Raw genomic sequence first — 20223 nt, 5'->3', positions numbered from 1 at the left:
TTATCTGATCTGTTCTATTTCAATTATAGCATATGAAATCTGATCATAGCATGATCGATAATGATGTGCAAGTATCGAATTGTGTAATCTGATGTGAAATGCATAGAAGTTTAGAAACATTGTTGCCAATGTACCAAAAGATTGACCTCTTAATGTCTGATACAACTATGAGATTTAATGATCCATGGGAGGCGGTTAAGCCATGTCAATAAAGGAAACTCGGGTTTTTAGCTTGGTCTGATTCCAGAGAGACCACTTACAACTATGAGATTTAATGATCCAGGGGGGGGGGGGGCGGGTCATCATTCTCCACACTTCACTTGTTCAAACCTACAAGCTGAATGGCCTAGCGAAGGCAAAAGGCATGCCAACTCGATGGCCTAGCGGGGGTTTGAACCTTGGTGGCTGCCTCACCAACGGATTGTTTCTACCATGACACTAAACATTCGAAGACATATATATATATAGAGAGAGAGAGCCTCCAGCACATAATCATTAAAATTTGTCTCTACCTAAAATAGTAGTGCAAGTTAGGTATTGCCAAAACCAGTGGCTTGCTAATATTTTACTTAAACTAAACAAATGTCTTTTGAATTTTACCCCATATAAAAGGCTTACCAATCGCCATCAGGGAATATACAGCATTGCAACTATGGAAAATGATTTGATAAGCTTTCTCAAATATTGAACTAACCCTAGAAAACTCCTTGCCTCAATCATAATGAAAGTCTTGGATCACTTAAAAATGGCTTCCACTTTTACTAAATTCTTAAAAATAGCTGGATCGCTGTCTAATAAATTTTGATCTCAGCTACTTTATATGCTTAGCTAATCTTTGATCTCAGACTTAGAGGACTATTTGGTGTAATTGGTGACTGTCTTTTAGAAATTTAACTGAATATTTGCCTACGTAATCAGCAATATGAATATAAACAACAAAAGTCTATTTTCTACAATTCATGGGTTAAACTCTATTTTATTTACTCTCTATATCTCTATGCTATTGAAATACCCTCAAAGTTTAAAAAAAAAGTAGTTTCTGTTGTTCGAAAAATTTTTATGATTTAAAAAAATCCAAATTTTCACCCTTTTTTTCAAAATATCAGATTATACTTTTGGTTTGCCGATTTTTTCCCAAAACAATTTTTGCTGCTATGATATAAAGCATTGCAATTGTGGAATATGATTTGATAAGCTTTCTAAAATATCGAATTAACCCTACAAAACTCCTTGCCTCAATCACAATGAAATTCTTGGATCACTTCAAAATGGCTTCCACTTTTACCAAATTCCTAACAGTAGCTGGATTGTTGTCTGTTAAGTTTTGATCTTAGTTACTTCATAGACTTAGCTAATAATTGATCGCAGACTTAGACAACTATTTGGTATATTTGGTGACTGCCCTCTTAAAAGTTAACTGAATATTTGCCTATATAATCAACTAAATGAATATAAACCATAGATGAAAAAATCCTTTAACTCCGGATTTATGATGAGTCATTTATGGCTGCGATTTAATCTGCAAAAAGCTCTTCGGCAATTTTTTGAAAAATTTGGGGCGATTTATTGGAAAAAATTGCAATAGATTGGGGAAAACTCAAATAACTCCACAGTAATGATTTGTCAGGTATTCTTTTACTAAATACTATCATGCAATTGATTACATAACTTTGCACCTCACCATTTGCAAATCAATTAATGTAACTGTGTACCTATCCACAACACGTTAGAAATAGGTGCCTTCAAGGGATGTGGCATCTCTGTGGGAAGAATGTGAATCCTTTGGATGTATGTGTGAGAAAAATTTCAATATGGTGTTTTTGCATGATATGGTAGTTTCATGTGGAAGTCTCATGCTTCTGAAAGGTATGGTATGAAGGCTGACAAAGTTCATCAATGTGTATGAGATGAGCTGAAAATTTGAAAGGCTTTGTGTGCATATGCCAATGCCAGCTATTGAACAAAGTATTTATTTTATGGAAGATGTGAAGTAGAGAACTTTAATTCTACAGAAAGGAGATTCAAGGAATGCAAATCCTCTATAATATGTATTGAACTCAAATTCATTTAGAGGTTGCACTTATTTTTTGGTATATGATATATATGTAACTCAAACTTTGATTTATATATTATGAAAATCAGATATATAAATTCAATGTATATCTGTGTTTTTCAAGAATATTTTAAGAATTATATATTTTCAAATGTTTGATAAATTTGTCGAGTTTTCACTGATTTTTTGCCAAGTCTCGAGTTTTCAAAAATTTGGGGCGAAAAGAGTTATTGCTGAGTAAGAGTTTTTCATCTTTGATATAAATAACAAAAAAATATTCTGTAATTCATGGGTTAAACTCTATTTTATTTGCTTTCTATATCTCTATGCTATGGAAATGCCCTTAAGTTTTAAAAAAAATAATTAGTCTCTTTTTCTACAATTTTGTATATTTTTTTTTAATCCGTTTTTTCCCCATTTTTTCTTTATTTTTTCATAAAAATCTTATACTTTTTGGTTTGCCAATTTTTTCACCAAACAATTTTTGCTGCTATGTTATACACAGTTTTCCATGTATCATTCATTTTGGCAGGAAATATTATTCATTTATTTACTAATATGATTCAGTATTTTTCCATTTTCAGGCTAATGATCCGAACCAGAAAAGTACTCAGGCTATATTAAAGTTTCTTCCACTTATGATTGGTTATTTTTCTCTTTCCGTGCCATCAGGACTAAGTCTTTATTGGTGAGCACCTCTGCTATTCAATGTTACTTGTGGTTACAAGTATATTCAATTGCTTATAATTAGTCATAATGTGCATGTTTAATTTTTACTTCATACCATATGTTATGCAAATGGTATGTTTGACTAATTGTAATGAGCTACTCCAATCTGCAACCTATGTTTTTAACTTTTCTTCATCTACTCGGCTAAGAAGGAATTATGTCAAATAGTTTGCTTCATCACTGATTGTTTACCATATTTGCATTTTGTCCACATTCTTTTTGTCTACATTTGGCATATCTTGGTTGATAAAGAACATTAAAATGCTAGTCTGAAATCTCAGAGTGCTGATGGTTTGTGTGTTTGTTTGTAAGGTTTCATTTGCAAGATGATATTGTGCCCAAAGATTTAAGAAACATAGCAATACATACGAACCACCATCTAGAAGGAAAAGCACAATAAATTACTAAAGCACAGATCACAAATAGATTACTATGTGACCTCTAAAACAATAACAATCAGTCTGATATCGATCTGGAAATTCTTAACAGTAGACATGAATATAACATAATCTTCAACAGTGACTGTCTTTGTAAATGACCAAAGGAGCAGCTCAGAAACAACAATATATCTTCAGCAACCAGCTTCCTGGGGGCCTGTGGTCTGGACCATGTGATTCAATCATCAAATGACACTTCTCCAAACACTCACATAAGGTCTGTTATAAGCACGTAGAAGTCTGAATCCTTACCAGCAGTATTACCAGCTTGCAGAGGACTGTCATAACATACAGAAAGTCTGAAACTTCACCCACACCTTTCAAATTATCACCAATCACCAAACTCAATGCCAAGGATGTTGTATAGAATCAATGCCAAAATAAGTATGTCATGGCCAAGGAAATAAGTCACCCGATTTGAATAATAAATCTGCCCAGAAAAGTACAGTCCAAACCTAATTTTCTGTGAGCAAATAACTCTCGTCTTTATTGCCAAATTGATTTTGTCTTTTCCGATTTGAGATTTTCCTTTTTAGATTTTGTCTTTATCTGACTGCTCATCTGCGAATAAGACAAATCTAAATATCTCTGAAGCAAAAATTCCAAGCCCAATTTCCTTTTGTCTTATGATAATTTTGTCTTTTTTTGAAAGTTTGTCTTCGAGGAAACCAAGCTCCACGTAAACCACAAGAAGCCAAAATCATTTGTTTTTTGCCTTATAAAATGATAAAATTGAGAACCCAAAATACTAAACCCATGCTGCAAATCCCCATCAATTTTGTCTTCAAGCGCTGGCGTAGAGAAGTGGGATTTTTCTTTTGTTTTTTCTCTATACCGTAACACCACATCATCCCTTATTTAATCCTGCATATGTAGAAATGAGTTAAAATTTCTCACGACTCACCCAATCTTCCACATAACCTCCAAAAGGACCCGATTTCAGAAGACTGACTAATTTAATAAATCTGTTTTCATTCATTCCAAATTGGCCTTTAGCACTTAGTAAAAGATATTATAGCAAACTAAATTCGCCCACCATGAATACGATCACCCAACATAAAGAAAGATGCCACCCAGTAGCTTGCGATTAATTATTTACTAATCTTCTCCCTTAGCAAGCACACAGACAGCTCCATCCAAAATTCTGATTCTTCTTAAAAACTTGATACAAGCATTTACCAAAAAACTTCAATAAATTCAAATTGGAAAACCTGAAAATCTCCCCAAAAAACAAATGCACTATGAATGAGGGTTTTCGTCCTCACTTTGACTGTAAATGCCCTGTCAATCCCTATGTGGAACCACTCTGGTGAAGCAAGGGTTTTCGTCCTCAGCTCCAGAAATCCTTTGGGGTTTCCATCCCGTAGGCAAGTTTGGCCTTGAGAAATCTCTGCAGAGAAAATAAACAAATAACTCAATGTTCTATATGCAAATGAGACTCCCAACCTCCTTTTATAATCTGCCTTTGGAACCTTCTAGAAAATAATTAATTAAAATCGCTTTATAAAATATTTTACCTTATGTTTCCCAAAAGTTACTTTATTTAAATATTAAATATCTCAACCTTAGTCACATAAAAATAATTGATTAAAGTTGTCATTAACTATACTTTTGTCCGACAACTTGAAAATTAATTATTTTTGCCCGAAAATGGGGACATTACACTAATGTATTCTGCTTATATCCAAACATTTTTTATAAGCTCTGTATTATAAGTTAAAAGTCAGAAACTAACCTAATAAATCTTATATGGATAGTTGAACTTAGTAGGGCTTGCTGGAAATTGAAACTATATTATCGTTCACAAATGAGCCTAAACTGGTAAAGTGACTGAAGTGCATTGATTAAAGAGAAAATAAGAGCAACACAAGAACGCGGGCAACTTCTGACGAAGAAAACAAAATAAATATAATGTCATGGAGGAAATTGAGTTCAAAAATATGTTGAGATACATTTTCCCCAACTAGTGTAGATGTACAAAGAGGGAGAAGGAACTAGTTACTGTGTTTGGGTAAAGTGATTTTTGACTTAGCAAAGTGATCGCTGAATAACATCTCTTCGAGAACAGCTTGGACAAGGGGCATAGAGGAATTTCTTTTTAATGAACTCAAATTTCAATTTATTGGCACTTAAATTGTAGAGAAAAATTACAATTAGAAGTAGTGCTGTAATTTGCCTTATTGGATAACACAAAACATAACAGTGTGTAAGGATGCATCTTTCTTCAAATTACTAGGGGAGGCTTCCTTATTTAAAAAGATAAAAATAAACCTAGAACTGTTGGAGTTTATTTTAGCATACAATACAAACAATCTTCAAGTAAAACCTACTTGTTTCTCAAGTGAAGGCACAAGGCTACATGTACAGGCAAAAGACTATTCGGCACTTCCACACTTGACAAGAAAAAACAGAGTCTGTTTCCAGAACCTATGATAGTGATTAAGGATGCTTTTAGACTTAACTGTGTAGTAGGTTTTAGCATGAACATTTCAGATCATAAAGCGTGATCCAAAATGTTATGTTAAAACCTTGTACAGTTCTGTGATCCCAAATGTTGGTGCTAATACCTACTACACAATTAAATCTGGAAGCATTTTTAATCAGAAACGTGATTTATGGTTTTTGTTTCATATGGAAAACCCAATCCGTTGAAAACATGAACATACTCCCCTGGTGTAGTTAAAGCAAAGACAATGAGAAGATATGTACAAACTAGAATTGAATTTAGAACAACACACAAATCAGCAAATTGGAACAAAGGGAATTGCTACAAAGCTAAAATTACCTAGTTCAATGAAAACAAAAATAAAAGCTTGCTATCCTCAAGAAAGTATATTCAATTCAGTAAACACAAGATATTGCAAGGACAACTTGAACAATAATCTCAGCAGCAAGTGGACATAAAATTAGAATTATAAAATCTAGTGTAAAGTGCTTATTTATAAGCTTTTACAATCTTTTTTTCTATGCAATTTATTCAAAATGGATAAAAAGCATGCTAAAGTTCTTATGCTAAAAATAGTTTGCTTGCACACAAAGAAAGCCCAAACTACAAATTTGTCCCCCTAATGCATAATCTAAATTAACAAATTATGAAATATATTTCTGATAAGAATACCATCTATCTCTATATGAACCTTCAAGAAGGTCATTTACAAATAGTTGAGATCTAAAATTATGAGCAACTAAAAATAGCTACTGTAGAATGGTAGTTGTTAGTGTTTTGATTTGTCTCTAAAGAGACAACATAAAGTGGAGCAACACATGAGGATAACCTTTCTTTAAGTTCACAGGGGAAGCTCCCTGAAAATTACACACTTTTACTTATGAACAAGATTTATAGTTACACTTCACAAGATCATCAATGGGGCTTTGCATAAAAGGAAAATAACTAAAATATGCTTCACCTTTGTTTTTGAGTCTCAGAGTTTGAGCACAAGACTGGAAAGTTCTCACAAATGAGATTTTTATAGATAAAATGAAAATCTTGCAATTTAAACAAAATAAACTAAATCTTGAATGCTTACTAGCTGGCTGAAAATGAGGACAAATAAATCCACATACAGAAGAGTGGATTAAGTAAATATTAATTCTATCATTGAAATTAAAATGCAAGATTTAAGAAAATTGAAACCTTAGGAGCACACACAGTTATTTACTAAGATGAATGTTAGTGTTAGTGGAAAGCTTACACAAGAACGCTCCACTTAAACTACACCCACTTAATAAAACCTTACACAAAAACAAAAAATTCACATCAAATATCTGAAGGATAATCTCTACAACATAAGGTCAACTTTTACTATCGTTAAGAATTTCTTGCACACAAGACACATTTTTATTGGTTATAATGAGCATGTTTTTTAGGGATTTGAGAATAATAACTAAATATCTCAAAAAATAATTTTTTTGAAGTAAGCCTATCCATAAGCTACTGAAGTGAGCATGGGTGCATGCACACATACAGAGTAACAGACACACAACTTTAACATCAATTTCTTTTGAGCATCTGTCGAGTGTGTTTTTTCTATTCCATCAACCAATAATTTAGGCCAAGTATCTGAATTACAGACACTTTCACATTCTCGATTGCTGAATAGACACATCATGATTAGATAAAATGCCTTATCTGACCTTATTAGATACATTGAAACAAATAGGGAAGAGTTATTTGGTACAAGAAGTGATGGGAGAAGCTAGAAATATTCAGATTTTCATTTGCAACCACCACACCTCACTTGCTCTCTTCGAGACCTTTTTGAAAAAATAATTCCTCAAACTTGTGGAGACAAGGTATGCTAGTTATTTCATTTTTTTAGAGAGAATGCTTGAGGTGCAAGAGGTTCTACGATTGATGATTGTTAATTCACAGTGGAGTAAATGGCCTATTTCAAACACTATTGAAGGAAAAAGTATCAAACAAAAGATCTTTGATGATGACGAGTGATCCACTATGAAGTAAGAAATTGTTGATTTTCATTTAATTAATAAGTTCATTGCTGATTTTATTATTAATTTTTTATTCTAATTTTCTAGCTTGTCGTTTTTGGAATTTTTGTTTGTAGATATGTTTGTTCCTTTGTCTCAACTATCATAGATGTCAATTGATATGCTGATACAAATTCTCCTAGTCTTAGAGAAATTTATAAAATATTTAATAGCATGCTTGGGTGGATGAAGTAAGCAATTTGTAAGAGTGATCCTGATTTGGGATTATATGAGAAACATGTTAAGCCCATTATGATTTAACAATTGAACATTGTGAACACCTCACTTCATGTTGCACCAAAGTATGGTAGGTTCCTTCCTTGTGATGATGAATGGGTGAAAGAAGGGTTAATGAAGGCCCTTGAAAGATGTATTCAAGTGAAGAAAGAACTATAGTTCACACACAATGGCATTCCTTTACTAATCTTTGTTGTCCAACATTCAACAAACTAAAGATGAAGATAAATAGGCATTCATTAGCTCAAACTGGTCCTATTGGATTGGGGACATGGCATGGAAAGGATACACTAGAGTTGAAGATTCTTTCTATTTGCCTCCTTCCATATATTGTCAGTTCTTTGGTTGTAGAGAGGAATTGATCCACAAACAACCCCATCCACTCTATTAAAAGGAACAGGCTTACCTCTAGATGAGTAGAGAAGTTTGTGGTCATATATAATGGTTTGCAACTTCAAAATCGTTAGAACTCAAAGTCAACATGCTCTAGCTTTATTGTGATGTTTATTCCAAAGATTCCATCCAAATTGATGAAGAAGAGACACAAGAGGGACTGGTTGGAGTTCCATTGGATGAGGTAATACCTCTTAGTGACAGTGGCTGGAGTTAGACTTTGATTTTGATAAAGTATTGGCATATGCTGATTAGGGGCAGCCACATGCTTTCTATCACTACGTTTTTGTGACTTAGTGATTTTGTAGTTCAAACTTGCAGCTTTTGGACAGTTTTTGTTGTATTTTTAATTTTTATACCACGTGCACATTGGCAATGAATTATGGAAGCAATTTAATTTTTAGTGTTGACATTTATTAATTGTTTGACTCTCATGTGAACTCTCAATTCAACTCTAGTGTTGTGTATTAAGAATATTATAATCTACATGATGAATGCCTTATCAATCTTATCATATGAACATTTGAAATTTTCCTATATTTTTAAAAAATTCCCTATTTTTTATATAATTGTCCTTTTTGTTGTTCTCTATTGTCCCCTAAAATGGCCTAAAAAAAAATTGTGCCAAAAATGTGCCCTGACATCTTGGAAACTTGGTTGAACATGGTTTTTTTTTTTTTGATAGAGGATTTTTTATCCACAAAGTCGTTTTAGCTACCCGATAAAAGAGCATGAGCCTTAGGCTAAAACCTCTTCGGTTAAGAGCCAAGGACTGAGGTGTATCCATTCTGCCAAATTTGTCTAGGCTACATTTCCAGCCTCATCCCTTATGTTGGAGCCTTGCACTTGGCAAGATTTGACCCCCAGTGGGCTCATCAAGAACCATTCAATTTCACCAGCAGACCAAGGGCTCACTGACATAGTTTTATTGTTATATTGTTGTTAATAGTTATACTCATATTGCTATCACGATAAATTCAAATATATATATATTTTTTAATTTATTGCTGTTGTTATAATGTTGTCATGTTATATTGCTGGGCATTAACCTATACAAAATTGAGACTCTCTCTCTCTCTATACATATATATATATTCCCCTCGCTGGCCCTAAATAGTGGCCCTGAAACTGCCATCCCCAAAACGCGTTCCCTATCGTCTTTGTCCTCATCTTCAATTTTTTTTTGGAACATATTTAGGACCACATTGGGATGTAGAGCTCATGGAGCTAAGGCAAGTTGATTAGGGTCCCATTACAAGAACCAGATAAGTCCAACAATTACATTGACAAGAATTAATCCATGATATTTTCATATCATGATTACTAATTATTGAGCTTGCTACGCAATGTAGGTCAGTATTGCCATTTTGGCATTTTTTATTTTCATTGTTTTCATGTTCTAACTGTGATTACATACTTGTAGTTGATAATGGATTATCGGATTACCATGATAAATTAAGTCTTTTCAACGACCTATTGTATTAATTATTATGTTACTCTGCACTTTGAATGCATAGGTGTTTATTCCTTATGTTAATGATGTAATAACATCTTATTAGTTATGTTTTGAATTTAACTTACAATGAAGTTACGGCCACCTTTTATATCTTCCCCACTCAAGAATAAATACAAGCCAGACTCATCAAGTGTGTGCATTCCAAATCTCTGAAACTTCTTGTATTTATTTTTCCAACATTTGGTATCAAAGTTAGGAAGCCTTTGGATAGGGTAGGGTGATTGAGAAGAAGAATGAAGGGCGAGGAGAATTTCTGTTAAAGGTGTTATTTCCTATAGTAGTAAATATCATGAAATTTTTTTCAATAAAATGTGATTTCTCAAAATTCGAATCTACAAACAATTCTTTTTACTAAATTGGACTGAATGGTTTTGTGCAATAAAGTTTAGAAAAGATTCACATATTCCACTTGTATGGGGAATTCTCTCGATTTTCTTGTGATTTATTTGCTATGGCACAATTGTTTTGTAATATATAGCAGTTTTTTGTTTTTTTAATCATTTCCAGCATTTTATTTTTAGACTACGAGGCTTTTGTGGACTAAACTTCAAAATTTTCAGAACATTCAAATGCATCAATAGGATTAGGGTCTAAAATTAGGTTCAAATGCATGACAATACGTCAAGCATAAATAATGCATTTTTCTCTTAAGAGATTAAAGTATGGTAAGTAATGTCGAGCCCTGCAAATGATTATAATAAGAACATTTTAAGAGTCACTCTATCAAACCAAACCCCTAGGAATTTGATGGACCCAAATGTATGTTTTCAAAAGCTATGCAATTATTTTTAATAAGCCATGCGATCAATAGGGGTAATGACATCTTGTCGTATCTGAAGCTTGGAAGCAAAATAGCAAATTTCTAGCTTAAAAACCAAGGGAATAGATCTTCTAATACCAATTTTGTCTTCAACTGTTCATATTGTCTTAGCAAGCTAGTAAAGCAAGGTACTGATTGAAGTTGACTATAGCAAATAAGGGAATCAGTAAATTTGTAGAGTAACCTTTGGCTAGGAGTCAATGGAAGAAAGTGTGCTTCAACCATTAGATACCTCAGTTGTTGCTTTCTTGAACATGATATCCTTTCAACTTTTCTCACAATAAAAGACTCTTGTTGATGTTTGGGATAATGTGTGAAAAAGGGTTATACTAATTAGCATTCATGGTTGTTTGAAAGCCCTTAGTTGTCAAAAAACATTTTGAAGCAAATCTAATTCCCTTATAAGAGGACCAGAATGTTAACATCTGGTTTGAAGACATCGAAAGTAATTTGGATCTTTTCAAAGCATGACATGTAAGCATCAAAATTATTTTTAGATCAGAACAAGTACCATTCCATAGTCCTACAGCATCACCTATGAACCAGTTGAAATTCAAGAGATTGTATAAGCAAAGAGATTGAAGAAATTGATCCAGTAGAAAGCACAAAAAATAAGCATAGACAACAACAAAATTGCTACCATGGTTGTACGACAGTGTTGACAGAAGAATCTATTATTAAAATCCAAATGGTGCTACATATTAATAGATAAGAATCAGTTTTGCTAGATGAACAATGAAGCCACATTTTGTAGGAGGTAAGACATCATGATAAAAATTAGAAAAACACAATGTAGTCAATCAAATGGTAGTAATAATGTTGGGATATAGACTAATCTACATCAATTTTAAAGAGAACACCTAGAGGAAATCAAATATCATGAACATCCTTGATCAAGGTCACAGGATCCCTGGTGTGGTTTATGTGATGTAGCAAAATGTGGAGCAAAGTGTGATGTAGCCATTTGGAGGCGGGCTCTAGCATAAAACTGCAATAGGCACTGATGGACTTCTAAGCTAAGGGTTTCTTATGCACCTTAGAAATGAGGTAGAAGACACAAACCCTTGTGTCCCTTGGAGAAACCTGTAGAAGGAATTCAGATTCCTATGAAGTGATGATCAGAAAATTACAACTAAGAGAAAATGGAAGACCAATGAATTTTATATACATTTTCATAGACATTGCAATCGAACAACAGTCAGAGTTATTTGGGAATGTACCAATCCCACGCCAACACTATTATGTACTATGCATTGTGCAATGCAATCAGAAATTTGAAATTAATTAAAAAACTATATTCCAAAATTTTCAGTAGAAACTCTTCTTTCCTTGCAACCTTTCTATCTGTATGCAAATAAATTGCCTTCAAATATTAAAAATAACAGTTTTTTCTTTTTTTTACTAATTTTTTTTGGATTCATGATCAAATCCTGATTTTGTACAAAAACCTTTATGTTTTGGTGTGCTGAGTTTTCCCAGAGAAAGATATTTGCTACTATGGGACTTTGTCCAATTACCATCAAATTGCTGTTGAAAGAAGAAATTGCTGTTAAAAGGAGAAGAAATCTGTTTCTGAGTCTGGCTAACTTGCTGTCCAAGGAGAAAAATTATGGTACTAATAAATGGTCAACATTACGTATGAACAGAAACTCATGGATAAACACTGACAGAAAACAATTGATAAGCATGGATGAACAATGATTGAGTATGAACACTGGCACAATAAAACATTGATGAACAGTGATCTAGTGAATTTTTTTTTTAATTTTCAAATATGTTTTTTTTTTGCTTTTCCTGGTTGAATTCCAATTGTAATTTTCTGTTATGGACTCATTACTTGTTGTTGAAGGCTGATTGAAGAAAAAGAGATTGCTATTTGTGGATTATTTTCATAAAGGTATACAAATTACTTTTGAAATCCTTCGCAATTTTTTATTGCAAACATACAAATTTAGTTTTAGTTTTATTGAAAGATCCTGCATTAATCTACAACTTTTGGCTGGGAAATTTTTCTGCAAGTCGTGCCCAATATACATAATCTTGTTTTGTTGAAGCACAAAATTTGAGAGGCCTAAACTTCCTAAACTTTAATGTTTGGAGTCACGAAAACTCACCATTGTTGAGTATAAGCAAATAGAATCATTCTAAAACTAGAAACTGAAACACCTTCAATTGTTGGATATTTTGATAAAAATCATAAATAAGCCTGGTTAAAATTGTTTGTTTTTCATGATTTGATCCTGAAATTCCAGAATGCCACTTCTGTTGTCAATCTTTGGAAAATTAAATATTATACTTTTGATAAAAGATATTCTTTTATTCGAAAAATCTGTTGTTTTACACGAATTTGGAAGAGGGTGGGTCATTGTCAGAGCATGTACGTAGGATGTAAGACTTGAGGGATCAACTATCTTCTATCAACAAACTAATAGATGAATATGGTATGGTTGCTAACTTGCTTTAGCCATCAATAGATTCATTGCTATTTTAACTAACAAAGCAGTTTAATCAGGATGTTGATGTAAAAGAAAGAAAAGCTTTATCTGGTAACTAGTAGGTTGTCAGTGATCAGTCTACAATAGTGTTATGGTTTCTCCAAACGATGAAGACTAGTTCTTGTACTCCATAATCACTAGTATGTTGGCCTCTAGCTGATGTTCCTCGTGCAGTACTGTTATTTTAGACATGAAGACCTGAGTTGAATTAAACTCTAGTTGTGGTTACTCCAGCACAAGAGTCTCGAGTCATATAATAGCAGAGACCAAGAGATATGATTCCGCTATTCAGAATGTGCAAGATGTTGACCTTCATGCTTAACCTTAGTGAGCAACAAAACAAATTGCTGGTTCATATAAGCATGTTCCTTTTGCTCTCTTCTCACTCATTCAAAGTGCCTGATCCATAATGGTATAAAAAAGCAAAAGGTAACCTTGAAGGGGAAGTTGCCATATAGGTTGGAAATGATGCCTCGATGAAAAATTATATGTGGGAGTTTGTTGAATTTTCATTAAGAAGAAATCCCATTGGATGCAATTTGTTCTGTAAGATGTAATGTAAAGTTGACAATATCTTTAACAATTATAAATCTCATCTTGTTGCAGAAGGCTATTGCAAGAGGTGGGGATAGACTATGGGTGGCTTTGCTCCTATGACAAAGACAATTGCATTTTTATTGCTTCTTTCTGTTGCAACTTAGTTTGGTTGGAAGGTGTATGAAATGGATGTGAAAGGGACATTCTTGAATGGGGATTTGGACAAGGAGGTCTGCATGGTGCATTTTGAAGGATATTAGGTACTTGTCAGTGATCATCTAGTCTGTTAGCTTCAAGTCTTTATATGAGCTTAAGCACCCACATGAGGCTAGTATGTAAAATCAGTTACCATCTTCAGGATTTTGGATCTGGATAAAGTCTTTTTTAATCCAAGTCTCCACATAAAAAATGATGGCGATGACATGATTCTTGTTGTCTATTTAGATGACCTTGCCATCATAGGTAGCACGGCCACTTAATGTCAGCACCTGAATTTTGATCTATGCTATGCTTTGACATTTAGGTCGCCTACAATATTCCTGAGTGTAGAGTTTGAGTGACATGACCATTTCATTCAATAGTTCAAGTATGTAATGAATCTTTTGGAACATTGCTGTCTGGTTGATTGCAATCTTTCCACTACAGCCATTGTCAGTCTATGATGATTCATCACTAGTTGATGAGTCACGCTATAGACAATTGGTAGGAATTTTAATATAACTTACATCCAAATGATTGGATCTTTGTTTATCCGTTAGTTATCTCTTTTGATTTTCAGCTCAACCAAAACTTGTTCGTTGGCATACAACAAAAGGAGTGCTTAGGAGTTGTTTTGTTAAGGAGTAGACTTCAACATTCTCAAGCTTTATCTTCCATTGAAGCAGAATACAAAGTGGCTTTCAGTGTCAGTTGTGAAGCAATATGGTGATGTTGCGATATACAGCTTCCTTAGATCTTACCAACTCTACTTTTCTATGACAATCAAGGAGTCTTGAAGCTAGAGAAGAACCCAGTTTATCATGCTCACACCAATCATATTGAGGTTCATATCACTACATTGAGCAATTCGTTGACATTGATGATATATCTCTCTGCCACTACACTATTCAGGAACAGTTTGCTGATCTAATGACTAAATCTCTTGGTTGTCTTTGCGTGGTCAAATTTAAAGGCAAAATTGGAGTTCTCCCATTTAGTCATTAGATGCAGGGGGTTGGCTGGTTAGATATAATGTCAGAGTACATTTGTACACAAGCATTTATTGCTTATGCTAATGATGCAATAATACTTCTACTTATGTCTAAGAATCAACTTCAATAAAGTTAAAACATTTCATTCTTCCAATAGTTTGGCCTCTAAACTAGGAGACTGTAGTACAAACATGATGCCAACTGCAGAACCTTTCTTTTCACAATACCATTTTGAGACCATATTTTGTTTAAGTTTTTAAATTGCAAATGGGGAAAGATCTCCGTTGATTTTTGTGCTAGATAGATATTGTCACTTTGAACTGGCCATAGTGTAAAAAATTAATTTTTTATATCTATATTTTATATTTATATTTTTGGATATAGTCCCTAAACTGTGTCTGATGTGGAAAATTTTCTTGCTCCATTTCTGTCAGATAATTTATTCCCCATTCCTTGCCCATTTCCCATTGCTAGTAACACAGTAAGCAGGAAAATTACAAAAACTGAGTTGGATTCATTATTTTGCAGGTTTTTGGTTAGCGTTTGATTCATTTGGGTTAATTCCTTTAATTTTTACTGAACAGAATTAATATTTTTTCATTTTATATCTCTGAATCAAAATTTCATCTTTTCTCTTTTGAAAAGTTTACTGGAAACACTGAGTGAGACATGACTTCGCTATTGTAAGGCCATCCAAGCTCACATGTGATTGCTTTGCAGTATTTGTTAATTGGTGAAGCAGCTATTTCAATTGAAGTTTTGAATGAGTGTCATGTGAAATTATGTTTTGAGCTTCAATCTGGTTGTCATTGGCTCAACATGACAAGAGATCTCTGTATTTTCGCTTGTATAGTCTTGTTGCAAATATTTAACATCTATCAGTCACTAGATATACTAGATGGTTGGGAGTATTGGTCATTCAGCAAGTAACTAAATTTTTGTTTTGGTTTCTTTCAGGCTTACAAATAACATTTTAAGCACGGGACAGCAAGTGTGGCTCCGAAAGTTAGGTGGTGCAAAACCTGTTGTAGATAAAGATTTTGATGTAATAAAAAGCATGGAAGAGTTGACAACCCCCAAATCCCAGCTTGTAGCTAATGCAAATAAGCCACCAAAAGCTGAGCTTGTTGCTGATCCGAATAAACCTCGTCGTGGTGACAGGTTGATACTTCATTTATTTCAAAAATTGAATTCTAGTTTTCAAGAATGATATATGTTTTAACTTCATGGACTATGATCTAAATGTAGATTTAAGAATCTAAAGGAAGAGGAGTTAAGGAGAAAAAGAGAGAGAGAAGAGGCAGCAAGAAAGCAGGCAAACACAACTTCTAAAGCTTTGGATACTGTAAAAAATGACAATGTGCATAACACACAAGCAGGAGAGAAACCTCAGATTATAGATTCATTACCAGGGAGTGATGATGTATGCATTGAAGATGAAGCCAAGAGTAGAGAACAAGTATCAAACTCCTCTGCTGAAAAGGTAGCTATTTTGGGTGTGGGTTTTCTTTTTGAGAGTATAATGTCTAGGTGTTTCTCTTGCACAGTTGTCTATTACATTGTGCATTGGATTTCAAGTCATAATATAGAGAGTTCATCATCTTGAAGATACATGCATTTGGACTGGAAACCTTTCCTGGATTATGAACAGATTCATGTGCGAACTTTTGATTTATTGTTGTAGAGTTAAGATTTGAAGCTCCCAAGGGCCAAGACTAAGAGTGGTCCCTTCTCTCTCCACCTCTGAACCAATAATCTCCTCTCACCAATAACTATTATCATCCCCCAACTTAGCTCAAAGCTATTTGGAGCACAGATCTGCCCCTTTGCAGGGAAGGGGTGGCTTAGTATCCTCACAAAGCACTGCCCTTTAAATACAAACCCTCTTATTAGATCTGCTGTCTCGTGTGACTCAAATCAGATTTGCACGGAAGACATACTGCAATTTATTGAGCTCCATGTCCATAGAAAGATTATCAGGGCATCTTTCCCACCAAAAAGGAAATCTTTGTTAGGATAGAATGGAAACCCTGAAAAGTGTAAAATGTTCCATGTTTGAAATGAAATAAGCTAACTGCTCAAGGAAAAGATTCTTATCTGCAGTAATTGGGGACTTTCTAGGACCCAAAACTTTGCTAATCTAGGTGGAAGAAAACTAGAAACCATTTGAACTTGTAGATATTCTGGTGATGTCCAAGTGATACCTCATGGTCGTTAAAGTCCCCAATTTGGTTTCCAAGGAATTCCCCAGGTTATGAAAAACTCAGGTTTGTTCATGAAGCATTGGTTTCCTACCTTCAATCCCTAGAACATTTTTCAAGTATAGTTCTGGTATTGTTAAAGCTACCCCTGCTTTCTGAATATTGGTAAGAATCCACCCTCTGGAAAATTGAAGGAGCAATCATTGAGTTCATTATTGTCTCTGAATTTTTCAAGTATCCTCGTGTTATTAACTATGCAAGGATTTTGTGTCAATGTTGATCTAGAAAGACTGTTACCTGATTATATTGGAGGGATTGAATGAGTCATCAGTAGATTATGAGAATTTTATCTTTAGTGTTGGATTTGGTCAAATGGTTAGTGTCTGCCCTGCACATCAAACACAAGAACAGAGAAGTTACCCTCAACAATCAGAGGCAACAATCTCTCAACCTCAACAACAATCAACTACCTGCACCAAAAAGGAACAAGTGTCTGATCACAATAGTAAAGCTTCACATATCAAGGACAATTTTTAGTCATTGTTTGTATTCAAAGGGAAACTTTGACAAATGGAGGGAATCACTCAAAATTAAAAAACTCTTTGAATGCTTTGGGCTTGCAAGAAGGTAATTGAATGAAAGACGTCAAAAATAAATCCCTAAATGGGTAATCAAAATACATTTGAAACCAGCTTGGGGCCAAAGAAATTAGTGCTCCAACTCAATCATAAAATCACTTTTCACCATAGCTTTGAACAAATGCTTCTCAAATAGAAAACCAATGCTTCAAAATTAATATACAGATTTAGAACATATAAAGAAAAACTCAGTCCAAATTTGAAGCCTCAAATTTCCAGCCTATATTATTTGTAAAATAATGAATGCCAACAAGAAAAGTCTCTTAAAATATCTCGTTAATGGAAGCACTAGGAAGTTTAGAAAGTTCAGAGCACATATGGGTGGACACAAATTCAGAATAGGCACTTCTGCTTATTCTCAGGAAACACCTCACCGAATGCTTTTGAATTGTCACTACCAGTGCTGTATTGAAGACCAAATACATTGCAGGCTGGTACTATGATGAAATCTAGTAGAGTTATGTGTTTCTTCATTCTGGGAGATTGTTTACTGTTTTTTCCCAATTGGAAGCTGAAATCTGGTTCTTCATTCTGGGAGATTGTTTACTGTTTTTTCTCTATTGGAAGCTGAAATCTGGTTTATAACGCCTCTCAATAGTTACCATGGGCATTTGGTGAGACACACAAACATGGAACAAACTTCTTTAATACCATTTATCTAATTTGATTGGCAGTTTGGTGGACACCACACTGAATTGGAGAGACTTGATGCATTGCAAAATCAATGAACTGGAGTAAAGAATATGAATCCAATAAGCACAGATAATCTGTTATGTAAATGAAAGTCTAATTGAAAATGATAATTGTTAAAAAAGGTAACTTCAAATTTTTTTTCTATGAAGGTACTTCAATTCTCTTTTGGTTGACATACCTCAGTATATGCAATCAAGCACATCAATAAATGAAATAGACTTTGTAGAGAAGATGAAGCGAAGCCTTTTATGAAATGAAGAACTCATCAAATACAGATGGTTACGGTAAAACTAGGTTGGTAGATAATGAGCAATGGATTTGGTGTCATACCCAAATTTGGGTCAAAATTGTATTTTATGATCGCATTCCTTCTGGAGTTGTTTCTATGAGTAACACTTTTTAATACAAACTTTTATTCACAAAATGAAAACCTGGGAAACTTTTGAAAATTCCCAGTGTTTAAAGTTTAAACATTTCTGGAAGTGTTTTCAGCGGATGCCAACCATGCAACAGAAGTTTCCATAAGTATTTTGCATTCGCACAGTACTTTTGAAATTTTAAAATTTACGTACTATTTCCAGGAATTTGTGATACCATGTCGAAGAGTTTCCAAATGTTTCCATAAACCTTGATAGTTAATACCCTTATCTGCTGAGTCCCATTTCCTGCAGTTTCCTGAAGAACTGTTCCATAAATTGTATTCTGCTTCCTGACCTAACTGTTTATATTTCCTATGCTTGCTATCCTGTGTTTCCATCTAACCATCCCTGGTTCTGTGTGCAACATTTTTCAAAAACAGGATGAAGGTGGCTCTCTTTTCTGTGCCTTTGAAATGGCAAAACTCTCATTTGCTGATCCCTTCCTTTGCCAATGCAATTTCAACCAAGCATTGATGGCATATGGATTTATTCTGCTGGCATGAGACTTGAAATTTAGAACTTTGTTATGATGTTATTCTACTGGGCTTCATTTAACAACTTCTGATTTTTTCCTTTGAAAACTCTTCTTTCTTTAAGATTTGAGATTGAGATCAAGGTAACTAATGTGTATCTCTGTACATTTGCAGGAAGGTTTAGGAGACGGCCTGTTCATTGACAATGGCAATGGAAAAGGAGCAACATCAGTAAATTCAACCCAAAATAAAAACAAACAGTCAAAGCAAAAGGGTGCAGCCTAATACTATTTAACTTGACCATCATGTTCTTCCTATAAACTGTTGGAGCTAAGGAATTTGACCACACGTTTTAGAGAAATTGATATCAATTAAAAGGCTGCATTGTAGCTTGACTATTTGATATCATCTCAACTAGAATGTGGTAATCTGTCAGGATAGCTCTGTTAAACTCCCTCTGAATATCCCTCATGTAAGATTTTTTCTTTTTCCCAAAAAGTGGGGATATGTAATTTATTGGATGACACATCATAAATTATCTAACATCAGTTGCAGATTCTCTAAATTCTTTTTAAAAAAGTCCAAATTTACATCGTGAGGTTAACCCTATTATTTTAGTTTGGGAGTTTGTTTTGATGCATAGAAGAGCTTTTCTTGTAATCTGAACATTTCCAGCATTTGAGTTTTCTTTGAATATCTGGAATCAAGTAGCCCTGAGGATGGGCAACAAAGGGCAAAGAGAATAGATATCAGAACACGATTCTCTGTATTCCATAAGCCTAAGGTGTTGAAAGAAATAAGCCGGCATACAATGAACTGACACCACTTTATATGTGGGATAAGATTTTCATCTTGCACATATGAGTAAAATAACAACAGATTCTTTTGTTGTAATGCAAAATTC

General features: G+C 34.0%; 1 protein-coding gene across 3 annotated transcripts in view; it reads left to right on the top strand.

Annotated features, from left to right (window-relative positions):
* LOC131029898 (inner membrane protein PPF-1, chloroplastic) overlaps positions 1-20015 on the top strand; it is a 216747-nt gene extending 196732 nt beyond the window's left edge. For 2 of the 3 annotated variants that reach the window (XM_057960563.2, XM_057960562.2), the window contains 4 exons: positions 2638-2741; positions 15853-16056; positions 16144-16378; positions 19494-20015. In XM_057960563.2, coding sequence (XP_057816546.1) covers positions 2638-2741; positions 15853-16056; positions 16144-16378; positions 19494-19604 — 654 coding nt within the window. In that variant the 3' untranslated portion in view covers positions 19605-20015. The remainder of the gene's footprint in view (positions 1-2637; positions 2742-15852; positions 16057-16143; positions 16379-19493) is intronic. The other variant, XM_057960564.2, reaches the window with a different exon arrangement.
* Positions 20016-20223: the final 208 nt, after the last annotated feature.

This window comes from Cryptomeria japonica, chromosome 3, assembly GCF_030272615.1.
Source record: "Cryptomeria japonica chromosome 3, Sugi_1.0, whole genome shotgun sequence".
Lineage (NCBI taxonomy): Eukaryota > Viridiplantae > Streptophyta > Pinopsida > Cupressales > Cupressaceae > Cryptomeria > Cryptomeria japonica.
Note: the sequence above shows the minus strand (reverse complement) of the source record. Positions and strands in the feature narration are given on the sequence as shown.